At 40.6% G+C, this 20,704-nt stretch overlaps 1 protein-coding gene across 2 annotated transcripts in view; it reads right to left on the minus strand.

The window, feature by feature from the left end:
* Nucleotides 1–12,174: 12,174 nt before the first annotated feature.
* slc1a7b (solute carrier family 1 member 7b) overlaps nt 12,175–20,704 on the minus strand; it is a 47,311-nt gene continuing 38,781 nt past the window's right edge. The window contains exons 7-12 of one of the 2 annotated variants that reach the window (XM_085348838.1): nt 18,384–18,617; nt 17,327–17,521; nt 14,242–14,376; nt 14,023–14,126; nt 13,046–13,047; nt 12,175–12,435 (exon numbers count right to left, since the gene is read on the minus strand). In XM_085348838.1, the coding sequence (XP_085204964.1) occupies nt 12,175–12,435; nt 13,046–13,047; nt 14,023–14,126; nt 14,242–14,376; nt 17,327–17,521; nt 18,384–18,617 (931 nt within the window). The remainder of the gene's footprint in view (nt 12,436–13,045; nt 13,048–14,022; nt 14,127–14,241; nt 14,377–17,326; nt 17,522–18,383; nt 18,618–20,704) is intronic. The other variant, XM_085348837.1, reaches the window with a different exon arrangement.

A 20,704-nucleotide genomic window follows, 5' to 3' on the forward strand; every position in this document is an offset into this window, starting at 1 on the left:
AGAGCTTAGTTTTTACATAAGTAATTGAAGTTTTAGGAATAACACAGAAGATCTAAAACATTTAAAAAATCTCAAGCGTTTATTTTTAAAATGGTAGAGAAAGAATGAATAGCAACAATGGGAAAGCTTTAAAGCTGCATTTCATCACCATAATATCAAATATATTTATTCATCAGCGTTTGAGTCGTTCACTAGATTTGCATTCTGTAATTGCTTCCTTTTGTTTCTGTCAGAGTTTACCAATCTGGGAGAGAACACAAAAGCCCCCTGTGGAGTTTTCTGGTAAACAATCAAAAGTTTACATTCCATTTTACAACCGAAAATGTGTTGAATGTGTTGCATTTTATTTTGCTTCCTCATAAAACATTTGCAAAATCTGTTTTCTGCAAGAAAGCTTCCTCCTCTGAATCATCTGGACACGATATAGCCACCTGTTAGAAACTCCAAAGTGAACCACTAAATGTTAATGGACAAGAGGCTTACAGGAAACGCTACGTTAGCTAAATTAGTTTAACATTTAAACCTATTTTCTGCACATTCCAGCACATGAAATAAAATATTTTTTGTTTTTATACTCACTCTTTCAAATAGATGCAAGTAAAACACAGCAGAAAATAAATAAAGTCAAAGACTCAGCGGTCCTGTTGCTCTATTTTCACCTGTATAGCAGGAGTGACGTAGGCGGAGGTGTGCTCTGGTGCAGGTGTGCCGCAGCGGTCAGTTGAAGAATCCACGAGTTTCTCTGTGAATTTCCCATTACATCGTTGCGCACTCGGAGCTTGTTTGGGGGGGGGGGGGTTTCGGTGTAAAAAGAAGTTTTCTTCCCACGCACAACGGACACTAATGTTTTTGTCACTTTTTATGAAATCAAACTCAAAGTAAGGTCAGTACTTCCACGCTTTAAACGCTGCACGCTCATACTCTCTCCTACACTCGATATATGATCCATTGTTGATCTGCACACAGCTGTTGTCATGAACGACGCACTCGCTTACGTCACTGTCATGAGACATTCTTGCAAAAAAAATCACGGTTTTAGTAACGCAGTGTTCCTATGACAAAGTAACAGTAATCTAATTACCGTTTTTGCAATAGTAATCCCTTACTTTACTCGTTACTTGAAAAAAGTAATCAGATTACAGTGACACGTTACAAGTAACGCGTTACTGCCCATCTCTGGTGACATCGATCATACACAACTTGAAAAGAGTAGGTGGAGTGGACGAGGGTTGCAAAGCAACTTGCAGATGTGCAGAACTGTAGGCAGGCTTAAAAAATGGGAGATTTTTATTATTGTTGTTATTGTTATTATTAGTCCAAAAACACCAGACATAAATCTTTACTGTTTTTTATGATTTAATTATACTCTGGTTTTTCTAGTGTATCTTTTAGAAATGGGGTGCTAAAAAGGAGGTGAAAGACAGAAGTTCTGTCAGAGTCCAATAAGTCCTTAAAAGACAAATTTGTACCCATTAGCAATGACTCTACTAGTAGACTAGTAAGTCTTTCCTGTAAGAAAAAAAAAGACATAAAACTGATATTTTATCTGCAAAAAATATTTTCTTGTTTTACGTGTTAAGGTTTATTCACTCCTTCATATTAAGGACTATCTTAAGAGCGTCCTTTAGATGAATTACAGCCAAATTTTAGTATAATGTCAGAAACATAAAGTGAACAGGAGACTGGTAATTGATTCTGTCCACTCAGAACATATTTGCTGCCATCAATTATCAATATACGTCACTTGTAAATAGACATCTTACCTTCATGCTGTTTAACAAAAAATAAGTTAACTAAAATCATAATGAGTGGTAAGATAAGATAAGATAAGATAAGATAAGATAAGATACTTTTATTAGTCCCACAAGTGGGAAATTTCAGATCAGATAATTTAAGATAAAAATTATAACGATTTTTTCTGCTATTACTAAACAGTTTGGATAAATCGTAATGTTTTACCAGCGAGTTGGTTTAATAATAGCAATAATCTTGAAAAGCAGTGATTTACCTGCAGTGAAGGTAAATATATGTAGCCTGGCTAAATTAACCAGCCCAGAACACAGATTATCTTTGGGGTTCTTTTAATCTGAATGATAAAGTAAGTGCTCAGAAGAAAATAACAAGGTTGTAAAAATAAAGAAATAAAATTGTTACAGACAGCTCCTATCCAGTAACAGCTTTGTGCTCTGGTAACCCACTGCTACTGCAGGTTATTTCCCCAACTTTATCAGCATCTGGAACTCAAGGACATCTAGCGTCATTTCGTGTCTGATATAAACCCAAACATAAATAAAACAAAACTTAGCAGTGCAAAAATAACTGTAGTGGCTTCTCCTGCATAGATACAGAGCCAAGATTAAACAGTTAACACGGTACATTTCCCTCTTACCCACAGAGATAGTATAATACAAGTGTGAACTCAAATACATACAGTGCATTAATCCAGCAGAAAACGGAATATGGATCCCTCTGAGACGAACGGCGAAGTTGGTGGCAGCTACTCCTGGTGCCTTAACTGTTGCACACTTTGCGTTCAAAACAGATCACGCAGCGAAAAAAGGCATTGCACACCCACATAACACCAATGCAAGCTAGCACTCGTGCATGTCTCCGTAGATCCCCATGATCCCTTCCGCTCTCAGAGGTACCCCAAAAGAAAAACAGTGCCATCCAGTGGCATGTCCCATAATATCGAACTTCCACCCGGCTACATACTCCCCTGCTTAAGAGTCAACGTCCCCGGTGACTCAATTGGTATATCTCAACTCATGCACTGCTTCCTTAAAGAGAGCAGTACCCAAATTAGTCAACAACTGAGACAGTACCTCAGGGCTCAAGGTGATGGCATGACATGCTGATACAGGGACATGGTAAGGGTTTGAATGCACTCCAGCATTAGCTCTTTTACTCCGACGGGGCACTGGTGTTGGTGGAATGACCCCAATATCCCTGTTAGTTTCAGTAGCAACTGTCTCTGGTGTGGACACCTGCTCAGAGTCAGATGGTACAGTAACACGAGCATCATCAGTGTTTACAGACTCAGAAATGTCACTGCTTTGAACTGCTTCATCAGACCCCTGCTCTGCACTTGGGTATGAGGTTTCTCCGAACAACACATACTCAGGATCTGGATCTGAACAGCCTGTTTTCTCTTCTGTCCTAGGACTCACTACCACAGGGGATTCATTATTTTTCTTTTTCCTGGGTGCAGGAATTGGGCCAATACAAGGTCTAAGGTTAGCTCTGTGAACCCGTTTTACTGGCCCACCCTCCACCGGCTCCACTGCATGTGTGCTGCCCTGGACTTCGACAACCCTATAAACCACAGGGCTCCAGGCGTCCTGAATTTTGTTCCTGCCTTGGGGCCAGTGTCGCAGATAAACTAACTGACCTACTTCAACAGGGGGGCAATAGACTCGGGTTTTGTCCAGCTCAAGCCTTTCCGCTGCTTTCTGCTCCGTGTACTGCCTTGCTCTGTTATGTGCTTCATTTAAGCGCTGCTGATGCACAACCAGCCAGTCATGTCTCTTATCAAGCACCTGCTCCTGCCCCAGTAAAGCATCTACAGGAAGGTGGGGGTGCACTCCAAACATGAGGTAATACGGCGAGTGCCCTGTGGTGGCATGGGGAGTCACATTGTACGCATAGACCAATTCTGGCAAATACTCAGGCCAACGGCGTTTCTTGTCAGGTGGGAGGGTACGCAATAGGTCATGAAGTGTCCTATTGAAACGTTCACATTGTGCATTACCTTGGGGATGATGTGGTGTAGTACGGCTTTTTTTAACCCCATATAACTTGCACAGTTCCTGAATCACATCACTTTCAAAATTTCTGCCCTGATCAGAATGTAACCTCTCTGGTACGCCATACCTCATGAACCACTCTCTAAGCAAAATCTTAGCAGTTGTATCAGCTTTCTGGTCGCGTGTGGGGAAAGCTTGTGTGAACTTGGTGAAAACATCTGTAACCACCAACACATTTTCCCGTCCATCTGAGGCTGGCTCCAACATGCTAAAATCTACTGCAACCACTTCAAGAGGTCTAGTGGCCAAAAAAGGCTTGACAGGGGCATGAATCTTGGGCTGTGGCAACTTAGTAAGCACACATCTGTAGCATTTCTTAATCCACTGGTCCACTTCTTCATACATACCAACCCAAAAACATCTCTGTCTTAACAGATTCTGGGTCCGCTCCACCCCCTGATGCCCCATCTGATCATGCACACTCCCCAGTACAGCTTCCTTTAAACAAGCTGGCAAAAGGAGCTGCTGACACCTCCCCAAATGTCCATCCTCAATGACCCGATACAACAATCCCTCCAACTCCATGATACGTGACCACTGCCGGAGCAGAGAAATCACAGACTTAGCCAAACCTCTCCTCTGCTGGTGTGTGGGTTTCTTCTTTTTGTCCCAAAACTGCCTAAAGGACTTGATAGTAGGGTCAGAGCACTGAAACTGTCGCAACTCTTCCTTAGAATACCCTGGCAGAGTGGGTGTATTCCCTTGGGAATCAGTAAAATGGGTGTCTTGCTCAACTGCTGTGACCCGGGCCTGCCTCACCTGACAACATTTTACACCTGCACTTACTAAGTCCAGGCCTAGCGTTGTCCCTCTGCTGACAAGGTTACAGATGGATATGCATCCATCAAACTCCTCCTCATCTCCTGCAGGCTGGGGCTCCCCTGCTAATGGCTGTCTAGAGAGGGTATCGGCTGCTGTGTTACACCGACCAGGACGATACTGCACCTCAAAGTCAAATGGCGCTAACTGGGCAACCCAGCGCTGTTCAATGGCTCCCAGCTTTGCTGAGTTCAGGTGGCAGAGGGGGTTGTTATCTGTCACAACTGTGAATTTGGAGCCTAAGAGATACCCCCTAAACTTCTCAGACACAGCCCATTTAAGGGCGAGGAGCTCTAATTTCATGCTGCTATAGTTTCTGTCATTTCTCTCTGCATTTCTCAACCTTCGGCTGGCGTATGCTATAACACGTTTCCTGCCACCCTGCACCTGATAAAGAACTGCTCCCAGTCCTAAACTGCTGGCATCCGTCTCAACAACAAATGGCAGTGAGAAATCAGCATAAGCAAGTAGGGGGGCACTCGTGAGCTTCTCTTTCAGCTGTTCAAATGACTCTTGACAAGATGGCGTCCACACACTTTCCAGCAAGTTTTTATATTTAGCTGGACTGTCCTCCTTGCCCCATGCATTAATCAGATCATGCAAAGGACCTGCCAGCTGCGAAAATCCATGGAGAAATCTCCTGTAATAACTGCAAAAACCCAGGAAGGATCTCAGCTCTTTAACTGTGGTGGGTACTGGCCACTGCCTCACTGCAGCTATCTTGTCTGGGTCCGTACCTATCCCTTCAGCTGAGATCTGGTGACCCAAAAAGCGTACACTAGATTGGAGAAAATGACATTTCTCCACCTTAACCTTCAGCCCAGTTTCCCTGAGTCTCTGCAACACTGTCTGAAGACGTGTCAAATGGTCTTCAAAAGTTGATGAGTAGACTAATATGTCATCTAGGTACACGAGCATGATCTGAAGGATTAAGTCACTCATAGTGGCCTGCATGAGTCTTCGGAAAGTGGCTGGACCGTTACACACACCAAAGGGCAATCTGGTATATTCAAACAACCCAAATGGGGTTGTAAAAGCAGTCTTGTGCCTGTCTCTTTCGTGAACTGCCACTTGATGATAGCCACTTGCCAGGTCGATAGTCGAGAAAAACCTTGCACCATGTAATGCATCAAAGGATTCATCTATACGGGGCAAAGGAAAGGCATCACGTCTGGTCTTGGCATTTAGCCGCCTGTAATCGACACATAACCTCAAGCTGTTGTCTGTCTTCCTCACCAGCACAATGGGCGATGCATAGGCACTAGTGCTTTCTTTGATCACACCCTTTTTCAGAAGCTGGGTTATGTGTTCTCGCACCTCTTTGTACTGTGTTGGAGGTATCCGTCGGTAGGCCTGAGTGACCGGGACATCATCGACTAGGTGTATCTCATGACTGATCTTCTCTGTATAACCTAGATCTTCATCCTTGAAAGCAAAAACATCTGCATACTGAGCCAAAAGTGCAGCTAATTTGGTCTGTTCCTCTTGGGAGCCACTAATGCTCAGCTGCTCTATCAGCAATTTCAGTTCACCATCAGATTCTTTAGCCCCTTCCTTATTCAGTGACACTTCCTCGTGGTCAGCAGAGATACGATTAAACTGCACCTCAGCTGCATTTTCAACACACTCCACTACAGTAAGCATACCAAGTCTGGTCCGGGGAGCCAACCACACATCTTCCTGAGAGAAGTTCACAACTTGAACTGGAAACACGTGCCTGTCAGTTTCAACAAGAGTAGGAACAACAACCAAACCACTGGGAACGAGCGTGTTGGTTGGCTCAAGTAACATTAAGGTCTGGTCATCTGAAACTTTCCCAAGCCCTCTAGCAAATACTGTGGCCACGGATGATGCTGGCACGTGTACAGTATTTTTACCAGCTAACCGGGCGATGGATGACCTCTCTAATACTTCGCAGGCTTGCACCCTCTGAAAAGCTTCTCCCCAAGCAGCATTTAACTCTCCTCCGAGAGTTGAATCAAAACTAGCAATGGCTAGCTCCTTACATCTCTTTATTATGTTCATTCCAACAAGAACAGGGGGGGATCCCTCTAGTCTGCTGGCACCTTTTCCCACCTGCTGTTCCACATCATTTTCCTGCACCTTAACTTTAGCTGACATTAGCTCTTGGTCCTGTGGCCCTCCTGGTTCTGGGGCGGGGTCCCTGACTACCAAAAACCCACACTCCTGCGCTGTTAACCCCATGACCTGCACATCCAGCTCAATGTAACCTATATAAGGAATTGGCAATGAGTTAGCTGCAGTCAATTTAAGCCATTTAGCTGTAGGGGTTACATCATCATCTTCACCCATTAGGTGTTGTCGGAAAAATGCCTCTGAGATGGTGCTAACCTGGCTCCCTGTATCCAAAAGGGTTCTAGCCTTAATCCCTCCCACCTCAATTTCAACTTCAGGACATTTACCAACTGCTCTGTCAAAAAATCTCTCACGAGTTAGGGTCTTTGAGCCAGTAGTCTCCCCTCGAATTGCCCGGCTCTTGGCAACCGAGGTGGCTAGTTTCCCTGACCAGGTGCAGGAACAGAAACTGGAGAAGCTCCTTGCTTAAGGGTTTTGCACTCCCTAGCAATGTGTCCAACTCCCTTACACTTGAAACAGATGGGCTTCCCATCATCAGTGAACTGGAACTTTGATCTGGGAATCCCACGTTTAGGGGCCCTTTCTCCGGATGTAACACTCTCCCTAACCACACTGAGTAACTCCCCAATAGCCTTGCCCTGCTCAGAAACCACCTTAAGGATTTCATCTAGAGTTGCAGATGACCTATCTGGAGCTTCACGGGTACTCTGATCCCTTGCAACCGCACTGTCACTTAATATGGGCCTGCTCTTGGCAACTCTGGTGCCACTAGATTTTTCTTCCATCGACCAAGCAATTGCTTCCTGACGTACATCAAAAAGCGTAGACTCTGGCTTTTCCCTCACCATCTTGCGAAGCTCCCTTCGCAGAGTGGAGTCTCTTACTCCCTCCACAAACTGGTCTCTAACTGCCATCTTTGTGTCTCGTACTGCATCAGGCCTTTGTTTAAGGGCTAAGCGGAGGATCTGGGACAGAGCGTGTGAGTACTCAAAGAAATCTTCACCTTCTAGCTGGAAACGGCTAAAAAAGGTTTGCAGTAACTGTGCTACACTGCGCCTCTCACCATAAGCTTCTCTGAGAAAACAAAATATTTCTTCGGGTTCAATTTGCTCTCCCCCAGTACATAACTTGATCTCTTCAAGTGCAGAACCCCTGAGGAGGGAAAAAATGAAGTCAACCTGATCATCATTACCCAAGCCTCTAGTTCTGATACCCCTCTGTACTTCATCAATAAACTCCTCTACAGAACGTCCATCTACGGTTGCATCCCCACTAAAGGGTTGAATAGGTCGCTCTCGCGGCAGATATACATATGACCTACTTGCCCCGTCACTCAAAGCAGTTATCCTGGCCATAGCCTGGTCATGTTTGTTACTCAGTTCTGACAATTTTGCCTGAAGCTCAGTGACAGGGTCCCTTGCGGTGGCCCCCGCCAAACCCTGGTCATCGTCACTGTTTGTGTCTGACATAATGAAATGTCTGTGTCCAGATTAGTCTTTGGTCAGGATGCAGAAATTGCCTTAGCAGTCTATTCAGCTAGGTGCCACTGATGTCCTCTTCTCCTCTGGAAAGAATCCTTCCCTCGATCGAAATCACCCTCTTCTGGAAAGACTGGCCACTGCTCCTCTGCACACCTCTGGTATGGCCTCAATCGTCCGATCCTTTCCAATCCCTCGCGTCGCAGGTGACCACCACTACAGTTATTTCTTGCACCGTAAAATAACCTACTTAAACGGAAACCCATAAAAAACAAAATCGCTGAGCTGCCACTTTTGCAGATACCCCACTCCTGGTACCAAATTGTGTAGCCTGGCTAAATTAACCAGCCCAGAACACAGATTATCTTTGGGGTTCTTTTAATCTGAATGATAAAGTAAGTGCTCAGAAGAAAATAACAAGGTTGTAAAAATAAAGAAATAAAATTGTTACAGACAGCTCCTATCCAGTAACAGCTTTGTGCTCTGGTAACCCACTGCTACTGCAGGTTATTTCCCCAACTTTATCAGCATCTGGAACTCAAGGACATCTAGCGTCATTTCGTGTCTGATATAAACCCAAACATAAATAAAACAAAACTTAGCAGTGCAAAAATAACTGTAGTGGCTTCTCCTGCATAGATACAGAGCCAAGATTAAACAGTTAACACGGTACATTTCCCTCTTACCCACAGAGATAGTATAATACAAGTGTGAACTCAAATACATACAGTGCATTAATCCAGCAGAAAACGGAATATGGATCCCTCTGAGACGAACGGCGAAGTTGGTGGCAGCTACTCCTGGTGCCTTAACTGTTGCACACTTTGCGTTCAAAACAGATCACGCAGCGAAAAAAGGCATTGCACACCCACATAACACCAATGCAAGCTAGCACTCGTGCATGTCTCCGTAGATCCCCATGATCCCTTCCGCTCTCAGAGGTACCCCAAAAGAAAAACAGTGCCATCCAGTGGCATGTCCCATAATATCGAACTTCCACCCGGCTACATATACATATTATTTTCCACTATGATTAATAACATTTGCTTGCGAATGAAATATTTTAATTCTATCAACAAAACCGGAGCTTCAACCAGTGCTGATTTTACTGACCCTTTAGTTCATTCATGTTTTCTAACAGGATACATATTTCAGCATAAAATCTCACTTTATTGATATGAATGCAATATTGTCATACATAGACAGTCAAAAACACAAGAATAAATTATTTGAAAAGGCTGAAATCTGTTCGCTGTTTCTGCAGCTTCTCCCACACATGGCAGTGTCACTGCTCTGTGTGGAGCTATAGCAGATCTGTTCAGTATTATAAAAATAGGCAGGACACTAGCCAGAGAAAAACACATCTCAGTCTGTATGCTCTGAATTCTCTGGTATTTACTGTGTAAAGAGCTGAGAAAAATTATTAATGGAATGACAAAACAGATGAAAACATACTATTTGGAAGAGTACATTTCTGCCTTTATATGACAAAATTGAAATGTACAGTAAGAAAATGTTCTTAATAATTATAATTTTGGATCATGATGGAAATTCTCTTTCTGGAGCGGCAAAACTGCAATGGTAATTTATAAATAGCATGTGCTCTATGCTTTTTCTGCAAATGTGCATTAAATCTAGATTCTTTCCAATAGCCTGCAGGCGGCCATGCCTCTGAGTTGCTGAAAGAAGTATGACTGTATAGACATTGATTTATGACCCAAGTAAAAACGTTCCAAATGAATGCAAGTATTCTTTATTTTAAATTTGCGTTCCCATATAGAGTAAAATGGGCGTTAGGTTGTGTTAGGTTTGAGATACCCTTTGAGTGAGTTTGTCAAATCTTCAGTTATATCACCATCTCAAACGGTACCAAGCAGTCCACAAAGCATTTGGTAAAATCATGGTGCCTGTGTCAAGTATTACGCATGCACATATGTGATATGTTTGCTGACAAAGCCAGTAGAAAGAAACTATAGTTCACAATTTTCCAGCAGTTTCAATGTAAGACGATATGTCAATAAATAAAAAAAAGAAGAAGGAGATGGTGCTGTTCTAAGAGGTTTATGAAAGTAGCTTATTATTAACTAGAGTAAAATGACATGAACAGTCGGTCAGGGTGTTTGTTGCTAGTTAGTTGCAACTTAGACTGTCTTTGCAGTTGTTATATAGATATTTTAGTGAAGGAAAATGGCGTGAATATCCAGGCCCGTGCAACATATTACGATCTTAATTTCCATTCAAAGATGTCTCTGACTGATTTCTTTCACTTATTCAAGTTTCATCTCCCTGTGGTGAATTAGCAAGTGTTTGCTCCCTACTGGCTGTCACCCAGTAACAGCCAGTAACCTCCAGTAGTCGAGGAATAGACAGCTGTGGTGGTGGGGTGTGTCACTAACCAGCAGTGTTGGGGAGTAACGGAATACATGTACCGCCATTACGTATTTAAAATACAAAATATGAGTAATTGTATTCCGTTACAGTTACCATTTAAAAAGGTGGTATTTAGAATACGGTTACTTTGTTGAAATAAATGGATTACACTGCGGTACTTTCCTGTTTCATATTGTCACGGGTTGTTTGGGTTTGTTTGACAGCTATGTTCTGTTGTTCCAGGTGGCAGTGCGCTCTCTCTCTGCGACTGTGTGCCTCCTGGGTGAGAGAGAGCCCGACATGAACCCGCCGTATTAGTCAGAGGTCCCTTTACTACAGTTCGGAGTCGCGGACCTTCGGTAATAGTAATAAATCACACAGCAATAGTACATTCACGTAAGCATGATAATATATTAAGTAATCCAAAGTATTCAGAATACGTTACTGTCATTAAGTAACGTAACGGAATACGTTACAGAATACATTTGGGGGAATGTATTCTGTAATCTGTAGTGGAATACATTTTAAAAGTAACCTTCCCAACGCTGCTAACCAGTGTGAGTGATACACTTATATAGGTCACTTTACAAAAACATTTTTTTTACATGTGTGTTATAGTCGGATTAATTTAACTGTAGCATAAGTTACCCAAATCTGACTATTGAACTCCTTTAAATAGCTCAACTTTTAGATGCGTTTCCAGATGGAACAAGGCATGTAGTTTTCCATCCCCTTCTTCTACTGGAGTTGGATTGGGTGAAATAATTTAGGTTGGGTATTGACAGGAGGAAGCTCCCCCAGTGCTTTATTGGCTCACTACATAAATGAGAAAAAAATAACCAACTAACACAGCAGAAATGGAAGAGCTGGTTAGTAACTTAATGTTTTATTGAAATGTGCCAATTTCTGTTTGATATCAAGTCAACTGACAAACATTTAATTAAATTACTAGTGGATGTTTTCAGGCTGCTAATATGCCAGAAAGCTTAATTAAATCAAATGATCCTGAGGCTGTTCAAACACATAAAACAGTTCTAATCTCTGTTTTAAACACATATCAAAGTTATAACATCACTACAGGGGTGGGTACAAATTCAGTTCACTCAACTTCCTCTTGTCCCATAATAACCATCAGCCTAGCACCACCAGCTTTGTTAAGGCAAACTTAAAAAATGTGTGCATTTCACTTTGCCTCCTGATCATTTAGCTCCAAGCAGACATCCTGTCTCATCTTTTATAATGCAAACAGCTGGCTGCTTGCAGTACAGCAGTACAAAAAAAATACATTGTCAAAAAACAAAACAAAAACAAAAAGTCATAAAAAATGTATATATCAAATAAAAATTATTGAATCAATGCAAGTAATAGCAGGTACAGGACCAAGGACAAATTTTATAATAGAAATCGTATCATTGTCCTTGTGTTGCCATAAATTCCACTGTAAATGCGCTATTGTGGAGTCTTTTGCAACTGCTTTGCTTTAAAAGGTTTTTGTGGAGCTAGATGAGCTCATCTGTATTGTCCTTCTGCCTGCACGGGTGTCCTTTGCTGCTGCGCTCCTTTCAGCATAACTTACAGAGAACCATTCAAACTGCAAGAGGAGGCTATACATTGGTCTCAAGGCCATTCATATCTATAGTGCAGTGTTCTTTGCTCTTCTTCAGATGTCTCGGAGGAATTGGAGGTTTCTTCCTGTCTGAAAGCGGCCGAACGCCCTCCTCCAGTTGTATGAGTTGAGCCACTTCAGGAGGGATGAACTGGTGTTTGACCCCTAAAGGAGGGGGTCGGCAGTTGCCATTGTTGGTGTGGCAGTTCATCACAGGAGGGGTGCTCATTGCTGTTTTGGTCTCACAGATCAAAGGTACCTGTAGATTGGATAATATATGGGACTACTTGAAAAAATCTGGAGTGCTCAGAAGGTTCTCTTTGTTAAGGAAACCAAAGGTTGAAAAGGAAAAATGATCCAAGGCTATTGAAGTGCCACTTCTTGTGGTTGTAATACATTTTAGTTTTTAACAAATACATTTTTCCAATGGCAAAAATAAATAATGAAATTATTAGATTATTTTTTCCCATTATTTAAATGTTCATCAATTGTGTGCAATTTTTTTTTTTTAGCTCAGTCTCCAAAATCTTTGTATGTTGTGTAAAACGTGCACAAAAGATTTGGAAGCCATTTAAACCCCAATTACCTTCAATAGAAGTATTTTTGAATTATTGTATCAGTTTTCTAAACCACTTGTCAAACTCAGGGTGACTGAAGCTGTGATAGGATGAGAGGCGGGGCGCGTCCTGCACAGAGCATCAGTCAGTCAACTAACATCAACAACAACTAACAAATCAGATTTCATTATTAGTCACTGCAGTTTTGTACTGTTCAATTACAACCCCAATGAAAAAAATAAAAATGTTGAGGCACACAACGATGTGTGCTGCTGGTAAAGTTTCTGGGCTGCCTTTCCTCATAACAGCCACCCCTCAAGATTCTCTCCATATAAAGCAATGCAATATCAGGGACTCTAACATCCAGTCCTTTTACTGAATTCCACATGCTTTCAACTGGTGAAAGGCATGGAGTGTCTGGACGGGAGGATATATTGCTCTAAGACCTTTACATACCTTTCAGCATTGATGGTGCCTTTCCAGATGCTTTCACATCTGGAAAGGCACCATCAGAATTGGCTATTCTGATCATGTTCACATGCGCCTTCATCTTTGCATGATACAGCTTTAACCTACATTTGTGAATGGCATGTTGAATTGTGTTTAGAGAGTGATTTCTGGAAGTGTTCCTAAGCCTATGTAGTATTAATCATGTCTGTTTTTAATGAAGTGCTGCCCCAGGTCCTGAAAATCATAGTCATCCACTACTCATTTTCAGACCTGTCCCCAGATTCTGAATATTCTGACTTTGAATATTAGATTTTTATTATGTGCTGCAGATGATGAGATATTCTCACATTTCTACATGCATTATTTTGCAGATTAGGGAGCCTCTGCCCTTCTTTACTTCTGAGAAACTCTCTAAGATTCTCTCTTTATACCCAATGGCACTGATCAGTTGCCAGTTAACCCAATTAGATGCAAAATGTTCCTCCAGCTGTTTCTTTTTAGTGCTGCTCACTTTTCTCAGCTTAAAGGTTTATGGGAATCTTGTGAATCATTTCATTCTGTCTTATTTGCATTTTATACACCATGTCAACGTTTTGGAACTGGGGTTGTAATTGCTGTCTAAAGGATTGCAAATGATTTGATGAAAGTAGGGAGGGGCTAAACCTAAAATTATAGTAAATACACACTTAAATCTTCAGTTTCTTCTAAATGCCTACTACTTAGCCAAATCTCTAAAAATGCGTGAAACAGAACTAATAACGTTTTCAGCCCCAAGAAGCAAACTATGGGCTCAATCACCCCAATTACCCAAGTCCTTTGAAACATATTGTCATTAAAACTCACCCCATCTCCCTCTTTCATGAAGTCTTTTCTGCAGATGTGTGCCATGATGCCTGTGGCCAAAGCATCCCCCATTACATTGACCATGGTGCGAAATCTGTCTCTGTAAAAGAAGAAGACATTTAAGACACTTTTTATTTGGACCGATAGAAATCGAGTCAGTAGAGCTGTTGTCGGTTTGGATCTTTAATACATTTTAGAAGTGATATGCAACTTACAATGCCCAGTCTACTGCAATGATGAGAGTGATGTCGTCAGTTGGCAGACCAACAGATGTTAGCACTATCACCATGGTGACCAGCCCAGCTTGTGGTATTCCTGCTGCACCTATGCTGGCTGCAGTAGCAGTGATGCTGTTGGAGAGATGGGAGGTGAAGTTAATTAAAGTAAAAAAGCTGATGACAAATATAAAGTGGACGACTTCTTCTGCTGAAACAGTACACGTGTGACAGAAAATATGGCAAAGCAGAACAGCTCTACTTTAAAAACTGCTTCTTTGTCCAAATAAACCCCTAAAGTGACAAAGAATGCTTTCAATTTGCATTTATGCCAACCAGACTCCCTGAGTAACCCAGAGGGTTAGTGTTAGAGAAGAGGAAGCTAGACAAAGGGTGAGACGGAGTCAGATCATCCACTGTGGAGACCCCTGAAGGGAGCAGCTGAAAGAAGATGTTTCTGTGACAGAGGTATTGGTCCATGACATCAACTGTTGTGGAATTTTAACTTCAAATATAGTCCTGATATTCTCACATACTTTTACTGATTGTTTTCCCCCCCATATGTGGTGGTTCTAATTCATTTTTCCATCTATTTTTGTTCATCAGGATTTGTTGTGTTTAGTTCATTTTTGTGCTGAATGCAAATACTTTAAAGTAAATTAAAGACTCTTCTTGCCTAATTTGTTTTGTGGATTATATCTCAAGGTGAGCCTGGCCCCAAAAGTACACAATAATGTTAATAATGTCTCTAAGGCAACTGTCTAATTGGGAAGCCTCTTATCTGGTGTAAAATGTTGGCACATCGGATATCTGGTGCAGCTCCAGAGTTTGACGAAGAGATGATCCCACAACTCACTACACCACAGTCTGGGGTGAAATGATGAAATGGGAGTTAGGGTCAGAAACTCAACCATGATATCACGGGAATATACTGGTTTATTGAGGCCACGTGGCTCTTCAGTGATAAGTGATAAGCTGTCATGTTTATACTACATCTATAAAAGCGTACTCTGGCTAATGACAGCCTTCCTTTGTCCTCCGCTTGTCAATTTTTCTAATTTTATGGAAAAACTGGTTCTCATGCAGAGATTTACAAAGTTTTCAGTTTTCACATGTTAGTTCCTTCTACCACAGATCTGAGCAGAGGAGGCAATGAGACAACACAAGGAGCGAGGAGTCAAGGAAACAGGCATTTGGAGCCTCATTTTAAAGCAATGAAAACCAATTAAACATGATGTATTATACACCTGCGTCATAAATAATTTTATTATAGCCCATATATAGGTGTACACAGGGGTAACAGTGCCCATGGCATTTTTTATTTTTTTCTTTACAGCCACTTTTAATTATTTTCACAACATTACACAATGTGAAAGAGTTGAAGGTAAAGACACTTCAGCAAAAGATACATCTGTGCATCCTTGGTTATAGTTCCTACAGAAGCCTCTTCTCTCCTCTGTCCTCCATATGTTTTAGAAGTGTAGAAATTAGAGGAATGAGAGAAGCTCAAAGATTCCTTAAACAGGAAGAAAGCATCTGCAGGGCCAGCCTCTTACACTAATACTGAATTTGAGAAAAGTTCTACTTTTCTTTGCTTTTTCTAAAGAATCTCAGAAAGACAGTATCCTCCATCAGCATTTTGTCAACCAGACCATGGGAGCCTGTAGTTCTCTGTAGTACTTGTTTCTTATCACCAGCAGAGTCCACAGGGAAATGAGACACTTGACTGAGAAAATGTATTAGAGTGTTGGTTTACTTCATCTCATTTATTATATTTATTATCTCAAGGAATGCCAGCAAGCCATTTATTTGTTATTTTTATTTATTTCCGTCTGTTATAAGCCCTTGTTTGTTTTCTGTGATTTATTTTTCCACATCTGTCTTCCAGCAAGCTCCTCTGCATGTTCAGCACCAGTAGATGTTGTTTCCCACACAGAAATAGTGTTTATAAGTAGTGGTTAAAGGGAAACTTATTTTATCTACTTCTTCTTTTTTTGTTTTAATCTTGAAGGCATCAGTATGCTTCAATAGATTTGTTGGTAGAAGTCTACATTTCCCTTATAAAGCTCCAAAACCAACTATCCAACAGCAATGTTCACTGTGAGCATCATTTTACACATAGTAGTCTGATATGACAGACAATTAAAACTACATGTGTGGCTACTGAGCTTAGTTTTTAGCCCATAGTTTGATGTGGTTGATGAATTACGCTGGAACAATCTATTTAAAAAGTCCCTTCAGAAGTTGCAGCCTCTCACTTCGGCGAAGCCTGAGGTCTGGCTGTCATTCACACCAGCAGGCACAATAATACATTCATCAGCGTATTCTTTCTCGAGCTTGAGTCTCTGTGATGATCAGCATGATGAGCCATTCTTTTACGTGCATCCATTGCTGTGCTTGAGCAGCTCTCTGCTGCAACAGTGAATCACTGGGATGGGCTTTCAAACATTTTTTCAGCTTCAACACAAAAACATAAAGCAGCATTATAAACAGATTTCAGCTGCTGACAACTGTCTAAAATTGAAACTCTTCAACTTGAATTTTATTTTGTGAAAGGAAAATAAGTCCCTGAGAGACAAATCTGATGAACAGGGTGTTGTGGTGATGAGCATTGTGTTGATGTGGCAAAAAAACCCACTCCTGCATCTTCAGTGTGTTGTGTGATACGTAAAACACGATTTTACGTATCACAGTTCAGGTGGTTTGTAGCGAATGTTTTTCCTCAGAAAACGCAGGATGGTACACTAAATCTCCTCACCACCTCCTGAACAAATTCGTGGTGCACTGCAAGATAAATACCTTCTGTTTTGGACACTGCAAGCCCTTCAATTGAAACCTGCTGTTCGGTCATTAAGCCTGACACCGAGGTCTAATCACCAGAGATGATCCTTGACATGAAAGGTGGTTAAGTTTGACACAGAAGGTGATGCTTGCTCTGAGTTAGTGCAGCCCTCTGATCAGAACAGGACTTCCAGCGTGATTAATGTAAAGCATATGAATGACTAAAAATATTCAATGATACTTACATGGCTTTGTCAAAATAAATAAAGTCAATTAAAATTACATTTAAAAAAGGTTTACTGACCTGATGGTGATGATCTGACCGAAGTCCAGCTCATAATTATTAACTTGTGCAATGAATATTGCTGCAACAGCCTCATAGAGAGCGGTGCCGTCCATATTGATGGTTGCACCCACGGGTAGCACGAAACGGATGATGCGACGGTCAATGTGGTTGTTCTCTAAGAGGCACTTGAAGGTTATAGGCAAAGTGGCTGAGCTGAGGAAAACGAAGAAAAAGACAGAGAGGACAGCTAATAAAAAAAATAAATATGAAGCCTCCTAATTTCTCTCAGGTATGCATGCAAACAAACACAATCTGTTCATTCATGCTGACTAAGAATAATAATGCTTTGCATGACAGCATGCAGCAGATGCTTTTTACTAATCTGAGTCTAGCAAACACATGCATGCGTGATGAAGCCAATCTGACCCCAAAGACCTCAGAAGAACTCCGTCTTTGTCAGTCTGCGTATGCAACAAGGAATGATTTGTTTAAAACTGAATAGAAAATAGAATAGAAAACATTAATAGACCATAGCAGTGCTTTTGGAGAGGTTTAACCAGTTTATGTCAAATCACATATTGTTGAGGTGCATTTTCTAAAGTATACTGTTGTGTTTTTCACTTTAGAGCTTCCCTACCTACAACTTGTTTTCATTCGTTTACACACGAGATACAAATGAAGGCAGTCACAGATCTACCACAGCAAACACAATGTCTGCCAAATACATGCAAAAACACTGACATGGTCATCTAAATTAAAACTAAAGCCTGTTTTTGTTATAGAATATGATCTGTCAGCATGCACACATGATACACAAGCATCAGTGGAGTCTGTTTAAAGACACGTGGAATGCTCTTTTACTTTTCCCTCTCTTCCCACACACCAGATGTTTTCTGATCAGCCAACAGCCCTTTGAGATTTTTCACAGTAAAGGTTCCAGTAAGAAGGAAGAAAAGAATAAGTGTTGTTAAGACTCGGGGATGTTTTATTTTGACTCACATATGAGATGATAAAATGAGTTACTGATGTTTTCCTTTTGTAACGCATTCATTCTCTCTATAATAAGTTTCTTTACCTGGAGGAGGTTGCCAGTGCAATGAGCAGGGCTTGCAGGATTCCCCGTATGTAAACAATGGGACTCTTTTTGGTGATGAAGAAGTACATAGCAGGCAGGATAAACAAGCCGTGCAGCACCAAACCAAACACCACAGTGATGGCATAGAAACCGAGCTTCTTCCCCATGGCTGAGGGATCACTCATTTCCAGGATCTTTCCAGCCACCAGGAAAACAATACCAAATGGAAAATACCTGAGGAGATGAAGACAATCAAGTGTCAAAATGACAGTTATAAGTCTTAGATTTTATGAGATGGTGGGAGAAAAGAAGCCATACACAGAGTTTTACACTAAGAAACACCAATGTCCTTTTAAAAAAAATAATTAGATTAGGGGCATGTGAACATATGCGTGCAGTCTGTCCAACCATCAGTCAGCTGAATGACAACCAGACAAGAAATCTAGACAAGAAGGAGCTAGTTAGTTTTAGCAATTGAGCTTTAAAAGTAAGAGTGACAGGATTGTCTAAGACTAAATCCTTTATTTTTTCTTTCTCTGAAAAAACTATTAAATTACAATATACCTGCATACACATAACATAATATACTAGGATAAATGACCAGATTATAATGGTGGAATTAATCCTACTTAATGTGTAGATATTAGATTGACAAATTTTTAATATTTATTAATGTGCATATACAGTCCCGATCAAAAGTATAAGACCACTTGAAAAATGGCAAAAAATTATATTTTGCATGGTTCGATCTTAACAAGGTTCCAAATATAGCATAGAGCTTTAACATGCAACAAGAAGGAATGGGAGTGAGACAAAACATTTTTTGAGTATTCAATTCATTGAAAAGAATGCTTAAACTGAAACAGTTTAACAGCTGTTTAACAGCTGATCAAAAGTTTAGTACCACATGCCTTTACAAGCCCAAATCTATGCAAAAATTTGGATTCATTGTCATTTTCTGTCAGGTAGTCACACTGTCATGACATTCTGATGTTGAACTAACAGAGTTGAGCATAAGCAGAGTTTCTCACACACAGACAGTCATTTCGAATTTTTTAAATGATTCTGGAAGACCCGCCAAAATTTATCCAGCACTGAGCCGGAGGATCCAATTGGCTGTCCATCAAGACACTGGACGATCCTTGACCCAAATTAAGGCCATTATTGGTTCTGACTGCAGCCCCATAGCCATCAGAGGGCATCTGAGACCGAAGGGCTTTAAAAACGGCTTTAAATGCTTCGTCTCCTTGAATGCCACAGAACTGACCGTTTGGATTTTGCAAGAGAGCTCCAATCATGGGACATTGAAAGGTGGAAGAAAGTTTTATTCTCTGATGAGAAAAAAATGTAACCTTAATGGTTCTGATGGTTTCCAACGTTACTTGCATGACAAGCAGATCCCACCTGAGATGTTTTCTACGTGCGAGTTTTTTCATTGAAATTTTCACTCTAGTTCTGTTGTTTTCATTCAAATTTGGTTGATTTCTTTCAACTTCTGGTGTTTTCATTCAAATTCCATTCTCTTCATTCTAATCCTGTTTTTTCATTCAAATGTTGTTGTTTCAATTCTAGTTCAGTTCTTTTCATTCTAATTCTGTTGTTTTCATTCAAATTTCTGTTTTCATTCAAATTCCGTTCTTGTTATTCTAATTCTGTTAATTTAGTTCAAAATCCGTTGTTGTCATTCTAATTCTTTTCTTTTCATTCTAATTCCGTTGTTTTCATCCTAAAACTTTTCTTTTCATTCAAACTCAGTTCTTTTCATTCAAACTCAGTTCTTTTCATTCAAATTCTTCATTCTAATCCCCATGTTTTCATTCAAATTCTATCCTTGTCATTCTAATTCTGTTGTTTTTGTTCAAAATCAGTTCTTTTCATTCTAGTCCAGTTCTTTTCATTCAAATGTTGTTGTTTTCATTCAAATTTTGTTGTTTTCTTTCAAATTCCAGTGCTTTCATTCAACTTCCGTTCTTGTTATTCTAATTCTGCTGTTCTCATTGAAATTCTGTTCTCTTCATTCTAAACCAGTTTTTTCATTCAAATTTTGTTGTTTTCATTCTAATTCAGTTCTTTTCATTCAAATTCCATTGTTTTCATTCTAATTCTGTTGTTTTCATTCTAATTATGTTATTTTCACTCTAGTTTTGCTGTTTTCATTCAAATTTTGTTGATTTCTTTCAACTTTGGGTGTTTTCATTGAAATTCTGTTTTTGTCATTCTAATTCTGTTATTTTCATTCAAATTCCATTCTCTTCATTCTAATCCTGTTTTTTCATTCAAATTTTGTTGTTTCCATTCTAGTTCAGTTCTTTTTATTCAAA

Source organism: Diplotaxodon limnothrissa, linkage group LG23 (assembly GCF_057381915.1).
Source record: "Diplotaxodon limnothrissa isolate DT_005_m linkage group LG23, D_limnothrissa_male_GT1.1, whole genome shotgun sequence".
NCBI lineage: Eukaryota > Metazoa > Chordata > Actinopteri > Cichliformes > Cichlidae > Diplotaxodon > Diplotaxodon limnothrissa.